We start from the raw sequence: 18,536 nt of genomic DNA, 5'->3' as shown, positions 1-18,536 counted from the left end.
GTTGTGTTAGGTTTAGGGGATGTGTTTGGTTTAGGGGTTGTGTTGTGTTGGGTTTAGTGGTTGTGTTGTGTTTAGGGGATGTGTTGGGTTTAGGTGTTGTGTTGGGTTTAGGTGTTGTGTTAGGTTTAAGGGATGTGTTGGGTTTAGGGGTTGGGTTTAGGTGTTGTGTTAGGATTAGGGGATGTGTTGGGTTTAGGGGATGTGTTGGGTATAGGTGTTGTGTTAGGTTTAGGGGATGTGTTGGTTTTAGGGGTTGGGTTTGGTTTAGGGGTTGGGTTTAGGTGTTGTGTTGGGTTTAGGGGTTGTGTTGGGTTTAGGGGTTGTGTTTGGTTTAGGGGTTGTGTTGTGTTGGGTTTAGGGGATTTGTCGGGTTTAGGGGATGTGTCGGGTTTAGGGGTTGTGTTGTGTTGGGTTTAGGGGATGTGTTGGGTTTAGGGGTTGTGTTGGGTTTAGGGGTTGGGTTTAGGGGTTGTGTTTGGTTGAGGGGTTGTGTCGGGTTTAGGGGATGTGTCAGGTTTAGGGGATGTGTTGGGTTTAGGTGTTGTGTTGTGTTGGGTTTAGGGGTTGTGTTGGGTTTAGGGGATGTGTTGTGTTGGGTTTAGGGGTTGTGTTGCGTTTAGGGGATGTGTTTGGTTTAGGGGTTGTGTTGTGTTGGGTTTAGGGGTTGTGTCGGGTTTAGGGGATGTGTCGGGTTTAGGGGATGTGTCGGGTTTAGGGGTTGTGTCGGGTTTAGGGGATGTGTTGGGTTTAGGGGTTGTGTTGTAACACTCCCCAAAATCTTTAAGTGGAGTTTCACACTATAATGGGAACAAACTGAACTGTTTCTATAGATAGGCTATGGCGTGGAATAAAAAAATATATCAACACTGATGAAAAACCAATAAACTTAAGTATATTTACAAACCCCAAATAATATTTACAATACTACAAGATTTGGTGTATATACATGTAAAAGTGAAGTCCAGAGTGCTCAGAGGCAATGAAAGTGATTGGATCAGCCTCACCGGGATATTGTATAGTCCAATGAGCACGATCTTGTGTTGATGTTGACTGGCGAATGTCCTCAGAATAAAAGTAATCCTGGCAGCGAGCCAAATGTATATACTTCCCAGAGGAACGGCGACCTAGCGCTTCCAGGTCAGTCTAGTGTAAATCTAATTGTGAATCAATGGTTTGGAGAAATAAGCGTACTCTAGAATGAGCGTCTTCCCTTGAAAACCGGCATACCGGTTCCTTAAATAGAAAATAATAGTCTTTTCCTGTACGTGGCAGTACAACACGTGACGCGGAACCAGGCGAAGTTCTCGCGTGAACAGAAATCGGGATCAATACACCACAGATGAGGAAATACAGAATACAGGGGAAAAGCAATACAATTTAAAGGCAATAATGACTAACTTAATTAGTTTTATGTCATAAACCTTATATATATAACATCCCCTTTATGTGGCCACGCTACAGTGTTGGGTTTAGGGGTTGTGTTGGGTTTAGGGGATGTGTTGGGTTTAAGGGATGTGTTGGGTTTAGGGGTTGTGTTGGGTTTAGGGTTTAGGATTTATGTTGGGTTTAGGGTTTGTGTTGGGTTTAGGGGGTTGTGTTGGGTTTAGGGGATGTGTTGGGTTTAGGGGTTGTGTTAGGTTTAGGGGATGTGTTGGGATTAGGGGTTGGGTTTAGGTGTTGTGTTAGGTTTAGGGGATGTGTTGGGTTTAGGGGATTAGGGGATGTGTTGGGTTTAGGGGTTGTGTTGGGTTTAGGGGTTGTGTCGGGTTTAGGGGTTGTGTTGTGTTGGGTTTAGGGGATGTGTCGGGTTTTGGGGATGTGTCGGGTTTAGGGGTTGTGTCGGGTTTAGGGGTTGTGTCGGGTTTAGGGGTTGTGTTGGGTTTAGGGGATGTGTTGTGTTGGGTTTAAGGGATGTTGTGTGTTTAGGGGTTGTGTTGGGTTTAGGGGATGTGTTTGGTTTAGGGGTTGTGTTGTGTTGGGTTTAGGGGATGTGTCGGGTTTTGGGGTTGTGTCGGGTTTAGGGGTTGTGTCGGGTTTAGGGGATGTGTTGGGTTTAAGGGATGTGTTGGGTTTAGGGGTTGTGTTGGGTTTAGGGGATGTGTTTGGTTTAGGGGTTGTGTTGTGTCGGGTTTAGGGGATGTGTTGGGTTTAGGGGTTGGGTTTAGGTGTTGTGTTTGGTTTAGGGGATGTGTTGGGTTTAGGGGTTGTGTTGGGTTTAGGGGTTGGGTTTAGGTGTTGTTAGGTTTAGGGGATGTGTTGAGTTTAGGGGATGTGTTGGGTTTAGGTGTTGTGTTAGGTTTAGGGGGTGTGTTGGGTTTAGGGGTTGGGTTTAGGTGTTGTGTTGGGTTTAGGGGTTGTGTTTGGTTTAGGGGTTGTGTTGTGTCGGGATTAGGGGTTGTGTCGGGTTTAGGGGATGTGTCGGGTTTAGGGGATGTGTCGGGTTTAGGGGATGTGTTGGGTTTAGGGGTTGTGTTGTGTTGGGTTTAGGGGTTGTGTTGGGTTTAGGGGATGTGTTGGGTTTAACTGATGTGTTGGGTTTAGGGGTTGTGTTGGGTTTAGGGTTTGTGTTGGGTTTAGGGTTTGTGTTGGGTTTAGGGTTTGTGTTGGGTTTAGGGTTTGTGTTGGGTTTAGGGGATGTGTTGGGTTTAGGCGTTGTGTTAGGTTTAGGGGATGTGTTTGGTTTAGGGGTTGTGTTGTGTTGGGTTTAGTGGTTGTGTTGTGTTTAGGGGATGTGTTGGTTTTAGGTGTTGTGTTGGGTTTAGGTGTTGTGTTAGGTTTAGGGGATGTGTTGGGTTTAGGGGTTGGGTTTAGGTGTTGTGTTAGGATTAGGGGATGTGTTGGGTTTAGGGGATGTGTTGGGTATAGGTGTTGTGTTAGGTTTAGGGGATGTGTTGGTTTTAGGGGTTGGGTTTGGTTTAGGGGTTGGGTTTAGGTGTTGTGTTGGGTTTAGGGGTTGTGTTGGGTTTAGGGGTTGTGTTTGGTTTAGGGGTTGTGTTGTGTTGGGTTTAGGGATTTGTCGGGTTTAGGGGATGTGTCGGGTTTAGGGGTTGTGTTGTGTTGGGTTTAGGGGATGTGTTGGGTTTAGGGGTTGTGTTGGGTTTAGGGGTTGGGTTTAGGGGTTGTGTTTGGTTGAGGGGTTGTGTCGGGTTTAGGGGATGTGTCAGGTTTAGGGGATGTGTTGGGTTTAGGTGTTGTGTTGTGTTGGGTTTAGGGGTTGTGTTGGGTTTAGGGGATGTGTTGTGTTGGGTTTAGGGGTTGTGTTGCGTTTAGGGGATGTGTTTGGTTTAGGGGTTGTGTTGTGTTGGGTTTAGGGGTTGTGTCGGGTTTAGGGGATGTGTCGGGTTTAGGGGATGTGTCGGGTTTAGGGGATGTGTTGGGTTTAGGGGTTGTGTTGGGTTTAGGGGTTGTGTTGGGTTTAGGGGATGTGTTTGGTTTAGGGGTTGTGTTGTGTCGGGTTTAGGGGATGTGTCGGGTTTAGGGGATGTGTCGGGTTTAGGGGATGTGTCGGGTTTAAGGGATGTGTTGGGTTTAGGTGTTGTATTCGGTTTAGGGGATGTGTTGGGTTTAGGGGTTGTGTTGGGTTTAGGGGTTGTGTTGTGTTTAGGGGGTTTAGGGGATGTGTTGGGTTTAGGGGTTGTGTTAGGTTTAGGGGATGTGTTTGGTTTAGGGGTTGTGTTAGGTTTAGGGGATGTGTTGGGTTTAGGGGTTGGGTTTAGGTGTTGTGTTAGGTTTAGGGGATGTGTTGGGTTTAGGGGATGTGTTGGGTTTAGGTGTTGTGTTAGGTTTAGGGGTTGTGTTGGGTTTAGGGGTTGGGTTTAGGTGTTGTGTTGGGTTTAGGGGTTGTGTTGGGTTTAGGGGTTGGGTTTAGGGGATGTGTTGGGTTTAGGGGATGTGTTGGGTTTAGGGGTTGTGTCAGGTTTAGGGGTTGGGATGTGTTTGGTTTAGGGGTTGTATTGGGTTTAGGGGTTGTGTTGGGTTTAGGGGATGTGTTGGGTTTAGGTGTTGTGTTAGGTTTAGGGGATGTGTTGGGTTTAGGGGTTGTGTTGGGTTTAGGGGTTGGGTTTAGGTGTTGTGTTGGGTTTAGGGGATGTGTTGGGTTTAGGTGTTGTGTAAGGTTTAGGGGATGTGTTGGGTTTAGGGGTTGTGTTGGGTTTAGGGGTTGGGTTTAGGGGTTGTGTTGGGTTTAGGGGTTGGGTTTAGGGGATGTGTTGGGTTTAGGGGATGTGTCGGGTTTAGGTGTTGTGTCGGGTTTAGGTGTTGTGTCGGGTTTAGGTGTTGTGTCGGGTTTAGGGGTTGTGTCGGGTTTAGGGGTTGTGTTAGGTTTAGGGGATGTGTTTGGTTTAGGGGTTGTATTGTGTTGGGTTTAAGGGATGTGTCGGGTTTAGAGGTTGTGTCGGGTTTAGGGGTTGTGTCGGGTTTAGGGGTTGTGTTGTGTTGGGTTTAGGGGTTGTGTTAGGTTTAGGGGATGTGTTTGGTTTAGGGGTTGTGTTGTGTCGGGTTTAGGGGATGTGTCGGGTTTAGGTGTTGTGTCGGGTTTAGGTGTTGTGTCGGGTTTAGGTGTTGTGTCGGGTTTAGGGGTTGTGTCGGGTTTAGGGGTTGTGTCGGGTTTAGGGGTTGTGTTTGGTTTAGGGGTTGTGTTGTGTTGGGTTTAAGGGATGTGTCGGGTTTAGGGGATGTGTCGGGTTTAGGGGATGTGTCGGGTTTAGGGGTTGTGTCGGGTTTAGTGGATGTGTCGGGTTTAGTGGATGTGTCGGGTTTAGTGGATGTGTCGGGTTTAGGGGTGTGTCGGGTTTAGGGGTTGTGTCGGATTTAGGGGGTGTGTTGGGTTTAGGGGATAGAATCTATAGTAGGTAGTGTATAAAAATCATTATGTCTATGGAAGGTTCTCATAATTATAGGTAGACCAACGTGTCTGTGTGTGTGTGTGTGTGTGTGTGTGTGTGTGTGTGTGTGTGTGTGTGTGTGTGTGTGTGTGCCAGATCAAGCAGATGGTGGAGGAGCTGCAGAATCTGGTGATTGAGAAGGATTCACGTCTCTCGCGAGCGCTGATACCTGTGAACACTTTACACATCACTCTACTGGTGACACACTTGAGTACACAGGAGCAGGTCGATCTGTAAGAACTTTAACACAGACACACACTTACACACACATACATAGTTTCTGTCTGCATTCACATTGTACTTTGGGGTCCAAACATCATCAACATGATTTTTATTGGTCAATCATGGCATTCTGTAATCAATTATTTTCATGTAAGTAAGGCACAATGTACAGTCAGCCGGTTGTTATGGCAAAATAAACCTTGGCAGGTAGATTTGGACCTTGACGCAAAGCAGACATCAACCATCTGATTGTACATTATCCCGCTTATTACAAGACTACTTGCCAAATAAATAAATATATGGACATAAAATATTAGCTTGATTTGAAATTATATGAGAAGAAATAAATCACTGAACATCTGAAATCCACCTCCAGTTTGTGTTGGAGTTCTGTTGGTGTTTATATTGTAATTAATTAATATCTTACTCCTCATTATCCAGCTTATTACAAGACTACCAAATAAATGCACATGAAACATTGATTTGAATTGAAATAATTGTATTATCTTACTTGTAGAGATCGCACAGGGATCCGAGATATAGTAAAGATGATTATAAATACCAGACGAGTGGTTGTGGATGTGCGGTTGTTACTGGTAAATATCTCACCGCTAGATGGCGCCATTGACCAATCAGAATCCAGTATCCCAGAGACCCTAGTAAAAATGTGCGTTAAACTCTATTATTGACCGTTGTCCCAGGAAACCAATTTCCTGTTTAGCTGTGCTAGTTTCATATCACTCCATGCTCTCTTTATTCTCATGTTATAAAATGTTTAAACTTAAATCAATATTTCATGTCCATTTATTTATTTGTTTGACAAGTATCAATGTAAAATAAAGTGTCTTTTTATTGTCACAAAGCTAGAACACAATCAGTCTTGTTTCCCAGGGGAAAATTAAATCTAAACATCCTAAAAACAAAGTATGTTAACTTGAGAAGCAAAATTGCATTGCAGAGTTTATGTTTAATTAAAACCTCACCAAGATTTATGAAACATTCTCTGAAGAAGACTTGGAATATTTATCATGAGTTATATGGACCAATTATATGCTGCTTTTATGGTGCTTTTTTTGTCATTTTGGGGCTTGACAACCCCAGTTCCCATTCACTCTCTTTATATGGAAAAGGGTGACCAGAGTATTCTTTCAAGTTCAACTTGTGTGCTCCATGAAAGAAAGTAAGTCATATGGGATTGGGACAACATAAGGTTGAGTAAATAAGAGAATTTTCATTTTCAGGTGAATTATATTTTTTAGGATGTTTAGACATTTTTACTAGAAACCAAGACAAAAATCTTTACTCACGATAACATTCATCTGAAACCACAGCGGTAATTATAATGTACTGTGACTGTAATTACTGTATCTGTTATTGAATGATGATGACGTGCCATGATTCACAGAACAACACAAATAATGATTTCTGAACATGAAAGACTTGCATAACAGGATAGCAGTGACCATACTGCTCGTAGATGATGCTTCTGTGTGTGTGTGTGTGTGTCAGCGCTGCAGCTACACTCTCAGATCTGGAGTCTACTCTGAGCGCTCTGCTGGCCGGCAGGAGTCTGATTCTGCCCTTCTGTGGAGTAGGACATTTCAAACAGGAAGTGGCATTTGTTCAGATTGCAGAAGGAGAACATCTGAGCACACTCGCACTCATAGCAGGTACATCACTCATCTTCTCTCTGCATTACAGATGATGATCTGAAATATGTTTCGTCAAATGTATTGGATTCAGTTAACCAAGTGCTATTATTTGGTATCATATTTATTTGGCCATATTTGTTATTTTAATGCATTATAATTCATTGTGGTTTTTACAGAATAAAAGGCGAGTGTTGCTTGGCTGTGCAATAATCGTGTGGTGTCATGGGTGGTTGTTAGGGCGTTGCTATTCTGTTGCTAAAGTAAAGAGTGGTTTTAGCATGTTGTCATGCAGTCGTTTACTGGACCGAGTCAATAGAGTCCAGCCCCAGGTCTCTAGGATATTTCGGAGCAGTCTCTTAAGCGAGTCGTCATCATAGGGATGTTTTTCCCTGCACCATGAATGCGTCACGCACAGAACGTTCTCTACTCAGTTCGGACAATTAACTTCAATATGTTTTATTATACCAAGAAATACAATATCATATTGATATTTTAGATCCCCTTACCAACCCCATTTCTAAACCTAACCATTTATCAACGTTATAAAGCATGAAACAGGCAGGTGAATGGAGTCACAATAATTCAATTTATATTACACTATAATACAGATGTTTTTGGAAACAACATTTTAGAATGACATGACACTCTTATTCATGGAAGAACGTATGGGCCCTGCAGAATATACATTGTGAGCACATGTACCCTCAATAATGCTTGTAGCCATTGCTTTGGATTAATATATGTTCCAGCGATGAGTATGGTGTAATTTTCAATCAATCTGTAATTCCTAAAAGTTCTGTCCTTTTTGTGTTAAACTATCTATAGGTCATAGTTTATTTTTCAATTATTGTTATTATGTTGATATTTACAATTGTATTTATGTTCTAATTTTTATTAGTATTTTTCCAACTGTTGTCTTAGTGTGATTTTTAAGTCACTGCAAATAGGCCAGAAGAAGAGGTTGGAGAGCATAAAATGTTTGGATTTGAAATCATTTTTTTGACCACTTCGTTATTTTGATTATATTTTCATGTAGTTTGAAGTGCAAGATTAATTTAGAAATATTTATTATGTTTATTATATTATGTTACAAAATATAAATGTAATTTATCAAAATCAAAATCGACCAGTGAAGTGCATGCTGATTCAATCACTGTTAAAACTAGCCATGATTGTCAGTAGATGAAAATGAATAATAATTTTTACATTCCCTATAATTTAACAAAGCCTACATCCAAATCCTGACAAGAATAACATTTTCCATGTGTCTAAAAGGAGTATGACACTGTCATATATATATGCCTGACATTCAACAAGGACGCAGTTAATACACAAAAGAATGCAATTTTCAATTCTTCTAATTAATTTCACACAGTCTATTTACACTACCAACTTCTGATGAATGTGCTGTCTTTGTTTATATCGCTGGTGCTTGAGGGAATGGACTATACTAGGATGCAGATGGTGCAATAACTGGAGAAGTACCTCAGAATTAAACTGCACTTGACCAAACCAATTCCTCGTACAATTTCTCCAAACCCAGCTGCGACTAGACAGTGCATACTTGCACAAAAATACCAAAACTTTAGTGCGATGCCAATTGACTTTGCTGTTATAACTTATGGCATAGCGCTGCACTTAGCACATTTAAAATAAGGCCTCATATGCAACAGGCTTGAGTGTAAAACTGGGGCTCCCAAATCATAGAATTCAAACCTGGAGACAAGGTACTGGTCTTAATCCCTACAAGAGAGTGCAAGTTTTTACAATGTGGCACAGACCCTATGAACTGATAGACCGGGTAGGACCAGTTAATTATAAGCTACAGCAGCCAGTGTTGATTATTTGCACAGTTTTTTGTTTTAGATATCCATAAAAATTAGTCAATATTTCGTCATGTCATATTCACTCATTCTAGTCTGTTTTACTCTGACAGAAATTATATCTTTTAGTTGATGATGATGTGCAAAATAGATAAAAAGTGTGTCAAACTGTAACAGACCAAACTTTAATCAAATATTCAAACATGTATTAAACAATGAATAAACATTTTCTATTGTAAACATGTATCAAACATATAAATGTACATACATGATCTCCTGAAATAATAATGAATAGACTAAAGTATTAGCTATATTTTAGAAGTAAGCCTACTATATTCTGAATGCTTCATGCTTTAGAGACTTATTATTTTCTGTGAAAGGATATTACATTGCATGCAGCGTGTTTCTTACAGAAACAGTGTATTCATAATGTAAGTTACTCAATTATGCATGCTCTGACTAGCACATCATTTAGTTCAAGTTCACCTTTTCATTCGCTTCACTGTGCAGATGTAAGTTGTTATATTACATATAGAGTATGTTGTGGATATAGCAATTAAACTCATGTATAAATAATATGAATTTGAATTAATAAGTGGAGAAATCCCCAACATACTGGATTATCTATTAGATGAATCCATGTCTAATATCATCTTCTATATACAGATTCTCAAGATGTTTCTTCTTCTGTTTATATCTTGACCTGTTATTATCTCGCATCAACAGTATGCTTTATTAAAAATTTTTAATTATCTTAATGATGCGCCTTTTTTGTCTCGTCTTCGTTATCATTGACGTAAAAAAAAAAAACTTTTTTCAGTCAGAACATTTGAGTCAGTGATTTCATTAACAAAATTAACACTGCTGGCAGCCTGAGCGTAGAAAGAGTCAGCAGATCTATCACATAATCCTCTAAAAACTTTGCCATGAATCCACAACCCCATTGACCAGTGTCTTTTCAGCTGAGGTCTCCTCTCCAATCACCCCAGACCTGAAGATCGGTAGTCAGCTCTCCCCCCAACAGATCCAAGGGCTGAAGGAACTTCTGTGATGAAACCTGGATGTGTTCTCAGAAATTCCAGGACAAACATCTGTAATAGCCCATGACAGAGCCAGTGAAGATAGTAAGGCTCAGACGCGATAGGATCTCAGAGGCTCGAAGAGAGGCAAGAGGTTTAGGGGGGGTATTCCAGTACCAGGGCTTACCATTCAGTGTCCACGGGACCCCTGAAACCTTCCAGAGACTCATGGACAAATTACTGAGATAGAAAAAAAGTGTGTATGTTGCTGCATATCTTGGAAATATTGTGATCCACAGCAGGTGCTGAGAAGATCATCTGGCCCATCTAGATCCCATCCAGCAGGCCCTATGGGGAGCTGACCTTACAGAAAATCCTGCCAAGTGCTCACTAGCCCAAGAGGAAGACAACTACCTAGGATACACAGTTGGAAGGGGGAATATGAAGCTCCAACCGAGGAAGATTGATGCTGTCATGTCCAGGAAGAATGACTGCCTCTGGAAATGCACTCCCTACAGTGACCTGGAGCTGGGGAGTGGGGTATGAGGTGCCCCAACCCCAGTTTGTTACCCCACAATGCAACAGAAGCATAGCCAGCACTATGGAGAGCACTCCCATTTCCAGGGTAAGCCACTGGGGATGGTGCTGGAAGGGAAATACTTCCCACTAGAGGTGATCAGGACCATGAAGAGTTCCACTCACACAGGTGTGCTGCATCTCCATAAAAGCAGGTAACCACAGGTGTTCGACATTAGGTAGTAATCAGCAGTCAAACTGTAGGACAGAGATGCCTCGTATGTGTGTGTGAGACTGGGAGCATGAACAGTATGACAAACTTATCTGGACTGACCCAACAAAGGAGAAAGGACTCTTCCCACACCAAGGAAGTGAGTGCCTTAAAGAATATCACATTGTTGTCTTCTCTCCCTCTTCGCTCACTAGGACGAGGTCCAGTGAAGACCACGCAAAGAGACAAAGACCACTTGAGTTTCCCGTTCCCAGACGTTATTAATACACTTTAAGTTGATTTCACTGTATTCCTGTCTCCTGATATTTTGTTCTTTTAAACTGTGCTGAACCACAACCTTTTGCTAAGCAGGCTGCCACAATATTTATATATATATATATATATATATATATAGTATATGAACCCAGTAGTTCAGATAAAGCGTCTCCATCAGGGGAATCATCTCATTGAGAATTTTGTGGACTGTGTGATTAGGAGACCGGTGATCATCTGGTCAAGCTGTTCTTCCATATGGAATAAAGCGAACCCATCCATTCTCTGTTGCCTGCAAGAGTAATTAATTGGACTCTGGATGAATATATACTATGATCTGTTCTTGAGTGGTTTGCTATTTACTGTGGGACTGGTTTATGATCTCAGCACTCCTACAGTGAAACTCCATCAGAGTCCACCACCACATCCATCGCCACGCCTGCCACGGACCATGAACCAGTGCCCACGCCTGCCACGGTCCACAAGCCTGTGCCCATGCTTGCCACGGTCCACGAGCCAGCACCAGAAGCCTTTTCTGTCCCAGGGCCAGCGCCTGAAGCCTTGTCTGTTACGTCTGCCTCGCCATGCCACGTCTGCCATGCCATGTTTCCACGTCTGTCTTGTCATGCAGTGCTGCCTTGACCACTGCTCCTGTTTCATGTCATGTGGTTTCCTTGTCTTGCCATATGAACTTGACCCCTGGGTCTCCGCCTCCAGCGACTCTGCCCCCTGAGACTTTGCCTCCAGTGGCTCTGCCCCTGAGTCTCCAGCAGCTCCACCCCTTCCATCCCTAGTGGCTCCAACCTCTGAGAGTCCAGCATGCCATGATTCCTCATCAGGCACGCTACCAAACTCTACAGCCCATGTCTGTCTTGTCCGGCCCTGCTCCACAGCCCACTTCCACCTTGCCAGGCCACGCTCCATGCCCTGTCTTGCCAGGCCACGCTCCACACTCGCCGGACTGCTTGTTGTCTCTTGGCTGTCCGGCGTACTGCCAGTGGTCTCCTGCTGCCTTGCCTGGTCCCCCGTGGGCTGCAGCACCCTCTGGTCCAACGTGTTCTCCAGCGCCCTCTGGTCCCCCATGGTCTCCAGGCCTTATTGAACTTCTTTCCTGTTGTTGTTTAATGTTGGGTGTTGGTAGCTGTTCGTAGAGGGGAGATATGTCACATTTATGTTTGTTTTTGTTCATATTATGATTTTTAATTTTTATTTGGTCCTGTATTTTGAAGTTCATGTCCCTTGTCGTGTCATAGTTGTTATGCTTCCTGCTCCTGTTTTATGTCATGTGGTTTCCTTGTCTTGTCATATGACCCTCATGTTTTAAGTTTGTGTTCTAATTGGTCTTTGGTTTATTAGTGTTGTATTCTCATTGGTTTGTTTATTATTGTTTTGTTATCTTGTTTATTAGTTATGTTAATTCATGGGTCTTGTTATCTTGTTAACCCATGTCTGTGTATTTAAGCCCTCCTGTTTGACATTGTCCTTAGTTGTGTATTGATTGTGTAATGTTGTTCTTGCTTCGATTCATTTCATTTGTTTCTTGTTCATGGTTTCATAGTCTTAGTCAAGTCAAGTCTTATGGTTGTTGTTTTTTTGTCTTTTTATTTAATAAACTGCACTTTTGTTCTCCAAAACTTCGTCTCCTGTTTGCTTGCCTCAGTGTCACAATGTTGCCTCCCTTGGATTTTTACATTTTATTATTAAGTTAAATGTGACCAAATTTATGAAAAACTCATGAAAAAAATACATTTGTAAAATGTATATTTTCATAATGTACTTGTTTAGAGTTGTTTAATTAACAGCATTAGCTGAGAGAGAATTTCTTTTATATGTAAGCAAAATGGACATTAGAACTTAAATATACCCAAATGAATTGGAATTAAATAGAATTGAGAGCTTGTGAATTGGAATCGAATCGAAAAATCTGTATAAGTGCCCAGACCTAGTCATCATATTTCAGTACTTTTATTGTAGCAGTTTTCTTGTAGAGATATCTAAAAAATATTAATTCTGGAAATCAATTGTGAACATGTAACAACAAATTCATGCATGAAATAAAAGAAAATATAAAACAGAAATGTATTGAGTGCTCGGTCTGCTAATGTCATCAAAGCAGCTAACAATACCCCCCTCTCTCTCTCTCTCTCTCTCTCTCTCTCTCTCTCTCTCTCTCTCTGTCTCTCTCTTTGTGTATTGATTAAGTTCTTGTCTTACATTGAGGACGAGTGGATGAGTCTTGGTTCTGTCCGTGAGATGCTGTAAATAGACTATCCCAGGATGCATCTGTCTCTAAGGCTGTCTAATGTTTATTTTTCTTCACCCAGAGATGGTGAGGAAGGCATTTGAGGAGAGGGCATTGCATCCGGAGATGACAAAGCGTTCAAACCTCATCTGACGTTTCTGAAACTCTCTCGAGCACCCAAACTACGCAAGCAGGTAAGAGTCTGTGACAACACTGTCACTATAATAGAGTGTGTGTGTGTGTGTGTGTGTGTGTGTGTGTGTGCGTGTGCGTGTGCGTGCGCGTGCTACAGGGGGTAAAGTCTGTGAGCATGTCAGTGTGCCACTAAATTGGAGCAAAAGCAGAATCTATTATAAGTGCACTATAATGAAATAGAAAATAAGACTTTTACTATGACAAATGTTTCCTATTTCCTGTTTGAATGAGCTCTTGTGTGTTGATATAAACAGCTTTCTAGTACCTTTGCTGAATGATGTGAGCTTTAGAATTACAGTCATTTTAAGGCAGCGCTGTACTGATATTCCTCAAACATTACTCAACCCAAAGATTGTTTTGTTGATCATTTCATTCCATTTTGGGGTTTAAACATTACAATGAAGAAATGTAATGATTACATTGGGAAAATCTTGCATTTACTTTCATTTAAAGGTTGTTTTACATTCAAAATCTAACCAACAGTGATGGTGTCACAGCAATACTGTATTTGCAGACTGCATTGCAATAGATGACAGGAGCGTGATGTCTCACAGCAGGCAGAACCGCTTCAGCTCACACTTCTATGCAATGAGATCTAATTTTTCATAATGCTATTATAGCAAAATCTATCATAAACAATATATCCATAGTCGGTTGTGAAATCTAACAATTCTCTATGCCTACTTTGATACTATAACAAATAATAATACTTATTTTTAATCATGTAAACATTGTTTCAAGTTCTCAAGTAATTATTCAAGACAAGCCAACAGTCTGTAATCAAATACGAATAAAGAAACAAATTAATAAAAAAATAAAAGCAATAAATGTAACATAAAAGTACTTTCTGCTAGCTACGGGTCTTCACTGAATGATTATATTCCATTAATACTTTTTAAAGCTACTCAACGTATCCAGCCAGAGCAATGAGTGCTTTATTTATTTCTGTTATTATTGTTTGATTAATATTAACGTCATCAGCAGCAGGTATTTTAGGTTACATTTACACTTCAAATCTGACATTTTGACACAGATCTGCCTATTTTTGTCCCACTGTTAACGTTCATTTTAGACATTTCTGACTGTATTTACATTATTACCTCACAAAGAATTTTGAAGTGTATTTGATGGATTAGGTGTATAGGCATTAGTGTTGTCACAGTACCAAAATTTCAGTAGTCGGTACCAATACCAGTGAAATTTCATGGTACTCGATACCATTTTCAGTACCAAAGCAAAAACAGGTTACTAAACAACACTCTTTTATTAACAAAGTCTACAAAACATTAGCAGCAGAACTAAGAACAGAAATATGCCATTGAGCAACACTTTCATTTAAATATATTAATTTTTAATTATAACAAAACTGAACAATGTATGCTTAAAGTATTTTTGAACACTTATATAAGATTTGCTTCAACTTCTGCAACTTTTAATTTAAGTTTTTCCCAAATACTAAAAAAAGCCTAAATAAACAAACATACAATAGAATTAATAAAAACAATTTCCAAACTAATGTGCAAAGTGCTCTCATATTAATAAAGCTGCATATTGCCAATTTTGTTCATGATAAGAAATGCATAGTGACATATATATATATATATATATAGATATTATAATTAAGTTCTAATCGAGCTGCATTAAGCGTCCGCACTCGAGGGATGAGCGTCCCGTGACAGAGTCTCTCTCAGCCGGTGCAGTTTCAATCTCTCCCCCTGAGATCGAGACATTCGCGCAACTCATAGAAGAGGCACCGACCACACAGAGAAATGCCAGGTTCTGAGTTTATAGTTATTAACATGACCTGCTTCTGTATTATTTGAACTTTAATAAAGCAATTTTACTGCATTTAAGATGTTATGCCGGGATGTTTCCTTTAAAGAGCTCCGGCTCTGCTTATTACACAACGGTACATGCAGTTCTGAATGTACTTTTTTTTAATCATTCACTAATACTTTGGGATCTACATAAAATAAACTGTGAAAGTTTCGAGTGCATCTGTGATCTGTGTAATTCTGAACTGCTGCTCTCACGCGATATCGTTACAGTTTAATCTGATTTCATGTTATGTTAAATGAGATCAAACGACTATTAGACAACGAACATTTTTCTCATCAATTTTGTGTTTTCGACAATGTCGAGTAAACGTTTCAGCCCTAATGTAAATGATAATATGCTTTTAAACTCACCTGCTTTATTTGCTTGAATAAATCCGGGTGTCTGTCTTTATTAAGTTTGATGTGTTTCCTCCTATCGTCAGAAAATTGGGAAAGCAGCGTTTACAAATAGGCTTTTGCTGATCTGTGATGTTTCCCTTTTCATCAGCCTCAAATGACCTGGCTTTTTCCACTTTTCATTTCGACATGATTCAGTTGAGACTCCGCAGCTACTTTGCTTGTCGTCATCTTTTGCTTGTTGTGAGCGTTCGAAAGTTCCCGACTCTGCATGGGTACTGGATAGACCCGGTACGTGGTACCCCGGTACCTTCAGAAATTCTGGTATCGTAAATAATTTTTTGTTTGTGTACCGACTTGGTAACGGGGTACCGGTATTTTTGACAACACTAATAGGCATTACCACAAGCGCTCTCTAAGTGAGGAGATCAAAAGTCCATCTTTAATATTTTTGTTATTTGTGTCTTTTCTCTCCTGCATCTCTTTAACCATCTTAAGAAGCTCTGTGTTTCTCGTGCACAGCCGTCAGAAAGCAAGACTCAACAAAGCAGCTCATGCAGCATTTTTAAAGCCTAAGCTGACATTGAACTTCAGCCTTATTCTTTTACTGTTTTACACGCACTGTCATTCAGGACTTCCAAATCTTGTTAACTGATGCCAAGCCTTTGGGTAGTTGACACATAACATGTCCATCAGAATCAGAAATGAACTTTGACATTAAGGGGCAATATTTGCCCCTGGATTTGATTTCAGGGGCATTTTGTTTTTACCTTTTATGAAAGATTTTTTTTCTGTCTCATCTTTTTGTCAAATACTTCAATTTAGTCAATTAATTAATAAATATTCTCTAGATTGAAAATGTAATACCTCTTATCCTTAAATTTAATCAATATTAATGCTTTTTACACAGCTCTCTGGAATACTGGATTCTGATTGGTCAATGGCTCCATTGAGCTTTGTGATATTTCTCAGTAACAACCGCACATCCACATCGTTCAGGTTTTGCGAGGAGGGGTGGAAAGAGTACTTACAAATTATACTCCAGTAGAATTACTGTTACTTCCCAAAATATTTTGTGTGAGTAGAGTAAAAGTAGCTGTCCTAAAAACTACTCAAGTAAGAGTAAAAGTGTAGCTCATTTAAAAGTACTCATGAGTAGTGAGTATTGAGTACTGAGCTGCAAAACATATGCTCCATTATAATGGACACTGTATGCCAACTTGTAAAATACATCACATATCTATGATAAACACTATATGAATCTGATTCCAAAAATAAAAGGGAGACATGATAACAGAAATGAAAAGATGACCATTTGAATTCATAATGTATGAAACAATTACATTCAAATCCGTTTATGTGTAGGGTCTAAATTTCCCTTAATGCCGACAGAGTGTTATTGTTGTGCATAAAACGTTCAAACAATGCAAGGAATGCAAAAAAATTATAAATAAGAATATCTCAGATCTTCTAGTCCAGACAATGAAAGTGAATCAGTGCTAAAATATTGAAGCTCCACAAATCACATAAATCAGCATAAAAGTAGTCTAATCCATGTGCCTCCAGTGGTTTAATCCATGTCTTCAGAAGCGATTTGATAGATGTGCTGAGAAACAGATCAATACTTAATTCCTTTTTTACTATTCTCCTCCCTGCTCAGTCAATCTCCACTTTAGCTTTCACTTTCTTCTTGTGTTTTTGGTGATTCACATTCTTCATGCACATCGCCACCTACTGGGCAGAGAGAAGAATTTATTGCAAAAATGTACTTAAATATTAATCTGTTTCTCACCCACACCTGTCATATCAATTCTGAAGTCATGGTTTAAACCACTGGAGATGTGTGTATTATGTGCTTTTTGGAGCGTGAACATTTTGGCACCCCTTCACTTACATTGAATGGACCTACAGAGCTGAAATATTCTTATTAATATAATTTACTTACTAATATATTTATCTTTTAAAACTTTCTTTTAAGTTTGTTACTGCTGGTATATTCTGCTGAAGTATTGCTCTGCAAATGTTGATACTTTTCTATCTTTATAAAGGCTAATCATAATTATAAATAATTGTATCGTCTTTACTTTCCTGGTCATTTATTATACCAATTAACACACTCTCTGCATCAGAGGTCAGTATTATTAATTAACGAACAATATTTAAAAAAATATTATTACATTTATTCTAATTAGGGCTGTCAATCAATTAACATTTTTAATGGAATTAATTACATGGTGTCCCGATTAATTAATCGCGATTAATCGCATATACAAATATTTGCTGTGAAAGCCCCTCATATAACAATAATTCAATATATAAAGATTATACATATTAATATCAATATATAATTATACAAAGTTATCTTTAAAAATTATATATATATTTATATATAATAAAAAAATATTCAGATAATTAAAATGCTTTACATTCTTGTAGCAGAAGAGTTCATCATTGATAAGACAATATAAGCGGCTTTAGAATACAATGTATTGTTTACTACCATATTATTGATCATAAGTCAGTCATTGGTGTACAGTTCACAGCAATCCATTACACAAGTGAATTTATCAATCAGTTGAAGATTTATTATGATTTCTTTAAATTAATGCTTACAAAACTTTTACATCTAGAGCCAAGAGGTATATTAAGACAAACAACAACAAAAAGGAAAATAAACAAATAAACAGTTTAAATAAAAATATCAAATTGTTTACATATTTCAATACACGTTACAGCTTTCTTGTTACTAAAATTGGAAATTGTTCTTAGTTGTTGCTGAACCTCTGAATTAAAAATGAAAACTAATGGTTTATAAGCACCATACTCACATTTATGAATACTAAACTTTGCCAACAAAAGCAGAACATTAATCAAATAATATTCCTCATGAAGAGACATGTCATAGCAAAAAAAACAAATAAAACATTTTCAAAAACAAAGTTGAAAGCTGGGAATGATATGATCTCTAACAATCTTGCAGAAATCAGACAAAAGCAAGTCGAGTCGGGACAACTCCAAAATAAATGAAAAAATGTTTCCGCCTGCAGACCACAAAATGTCCAGAATATATCCACATCACAATTAAATCTCTCTACAAGAAAACAATTAGTGGGGTATTTATGAGGTAATTTCCGAATTTTCCGAATCTCAATCCAGACATGCTTGTGTAACGTCTCGGGTGAGTTGAATCATAAAAATAAAATGTTTAGGTCACAAGTTAAATATAGTTTAATACTCAATTTTTAAACACATCTTGAGATCCCTTCGTGTGTTTTGAATGCAAGAACGCCTACTGAAGTGTTTCTTCACTGTATAAACTGCGCGTT

The 18,536-nt window shown here is 39.5% G+C and overlaps 2 protein-coding genes across 2 annotated transcripts in view; one reads left to right on the top strand and one right to left on the bottom strand.

Moving 5' to 3' along the window:
- LOC127623674 (A-kinase anchor protein 7) overlaps nt 1-18,536 on the top strand; it is a 71,481-nt gene that overhangs the window by 27,187 nt on the left and 25,758 nt on the right. The window contains 4 exon segments of the mRNA XM_052098111.1: nt 4,980-5,116; nt 6,615-6,775; nt 12,924-12,947; nt 12,950-13,035. Of these exon segments, the coding sequence (XP_051954071.1) occupies nt 4,980-5,116; nt 6,615-6,775; nt 12,924-12,947; nt 12,950-13,035 (408 nt within the window).
- Nucleotides 10,774-12,896, bottom strand: LOC127623675 (uncharacterized). The gene is made up of 2 exons (XM_052098112.1): nt 12,814-12,896; nt 10,774-11,740 (listed from the first exon to the last, which is right to left on the bottom strand). Exon 2 carries the CDS (start codon nt 11,680-11,682, stop codon nt 11,008-11,010), a length of 675 nt encoding a protein of 224 aa, XP_051954072.1. The 5' UTR covers nt 11,683-11,740; nt 12,814-12,896; the 3' UTR covers nt 10,774-11,007.

The sequence above is a fragment of the Xyrauchen texanus genome, chromosome 30 (genome assembly GCF_025860055.1).
Source record: "Xyrauchen texanus isolate HMW12.3.18 chromosome 30, RBS_HiC_50CHRs, whole genome shotgun sequence".
Lineage (NCBI taxonomy): Eukaryota > Metazoa > Chordata > Actinopteri > Cypriniformes > Catostomidae > Xyrauchen > Xyrauchen texanus.
Note: the sequence above shows the minus strand (reverse complement) of the source record. Positions and strands in the feature narration are given on the sequence as shown.

Coding starts and splice junctions, on each gene's coding strand:
- LOC127623675 (XM_052098112.1), bottom strand. CDS start 11,682: ATGGGGGACCAGAGGGCGCTGGAGAACACGTTGGACCAGAGGGTGCTG.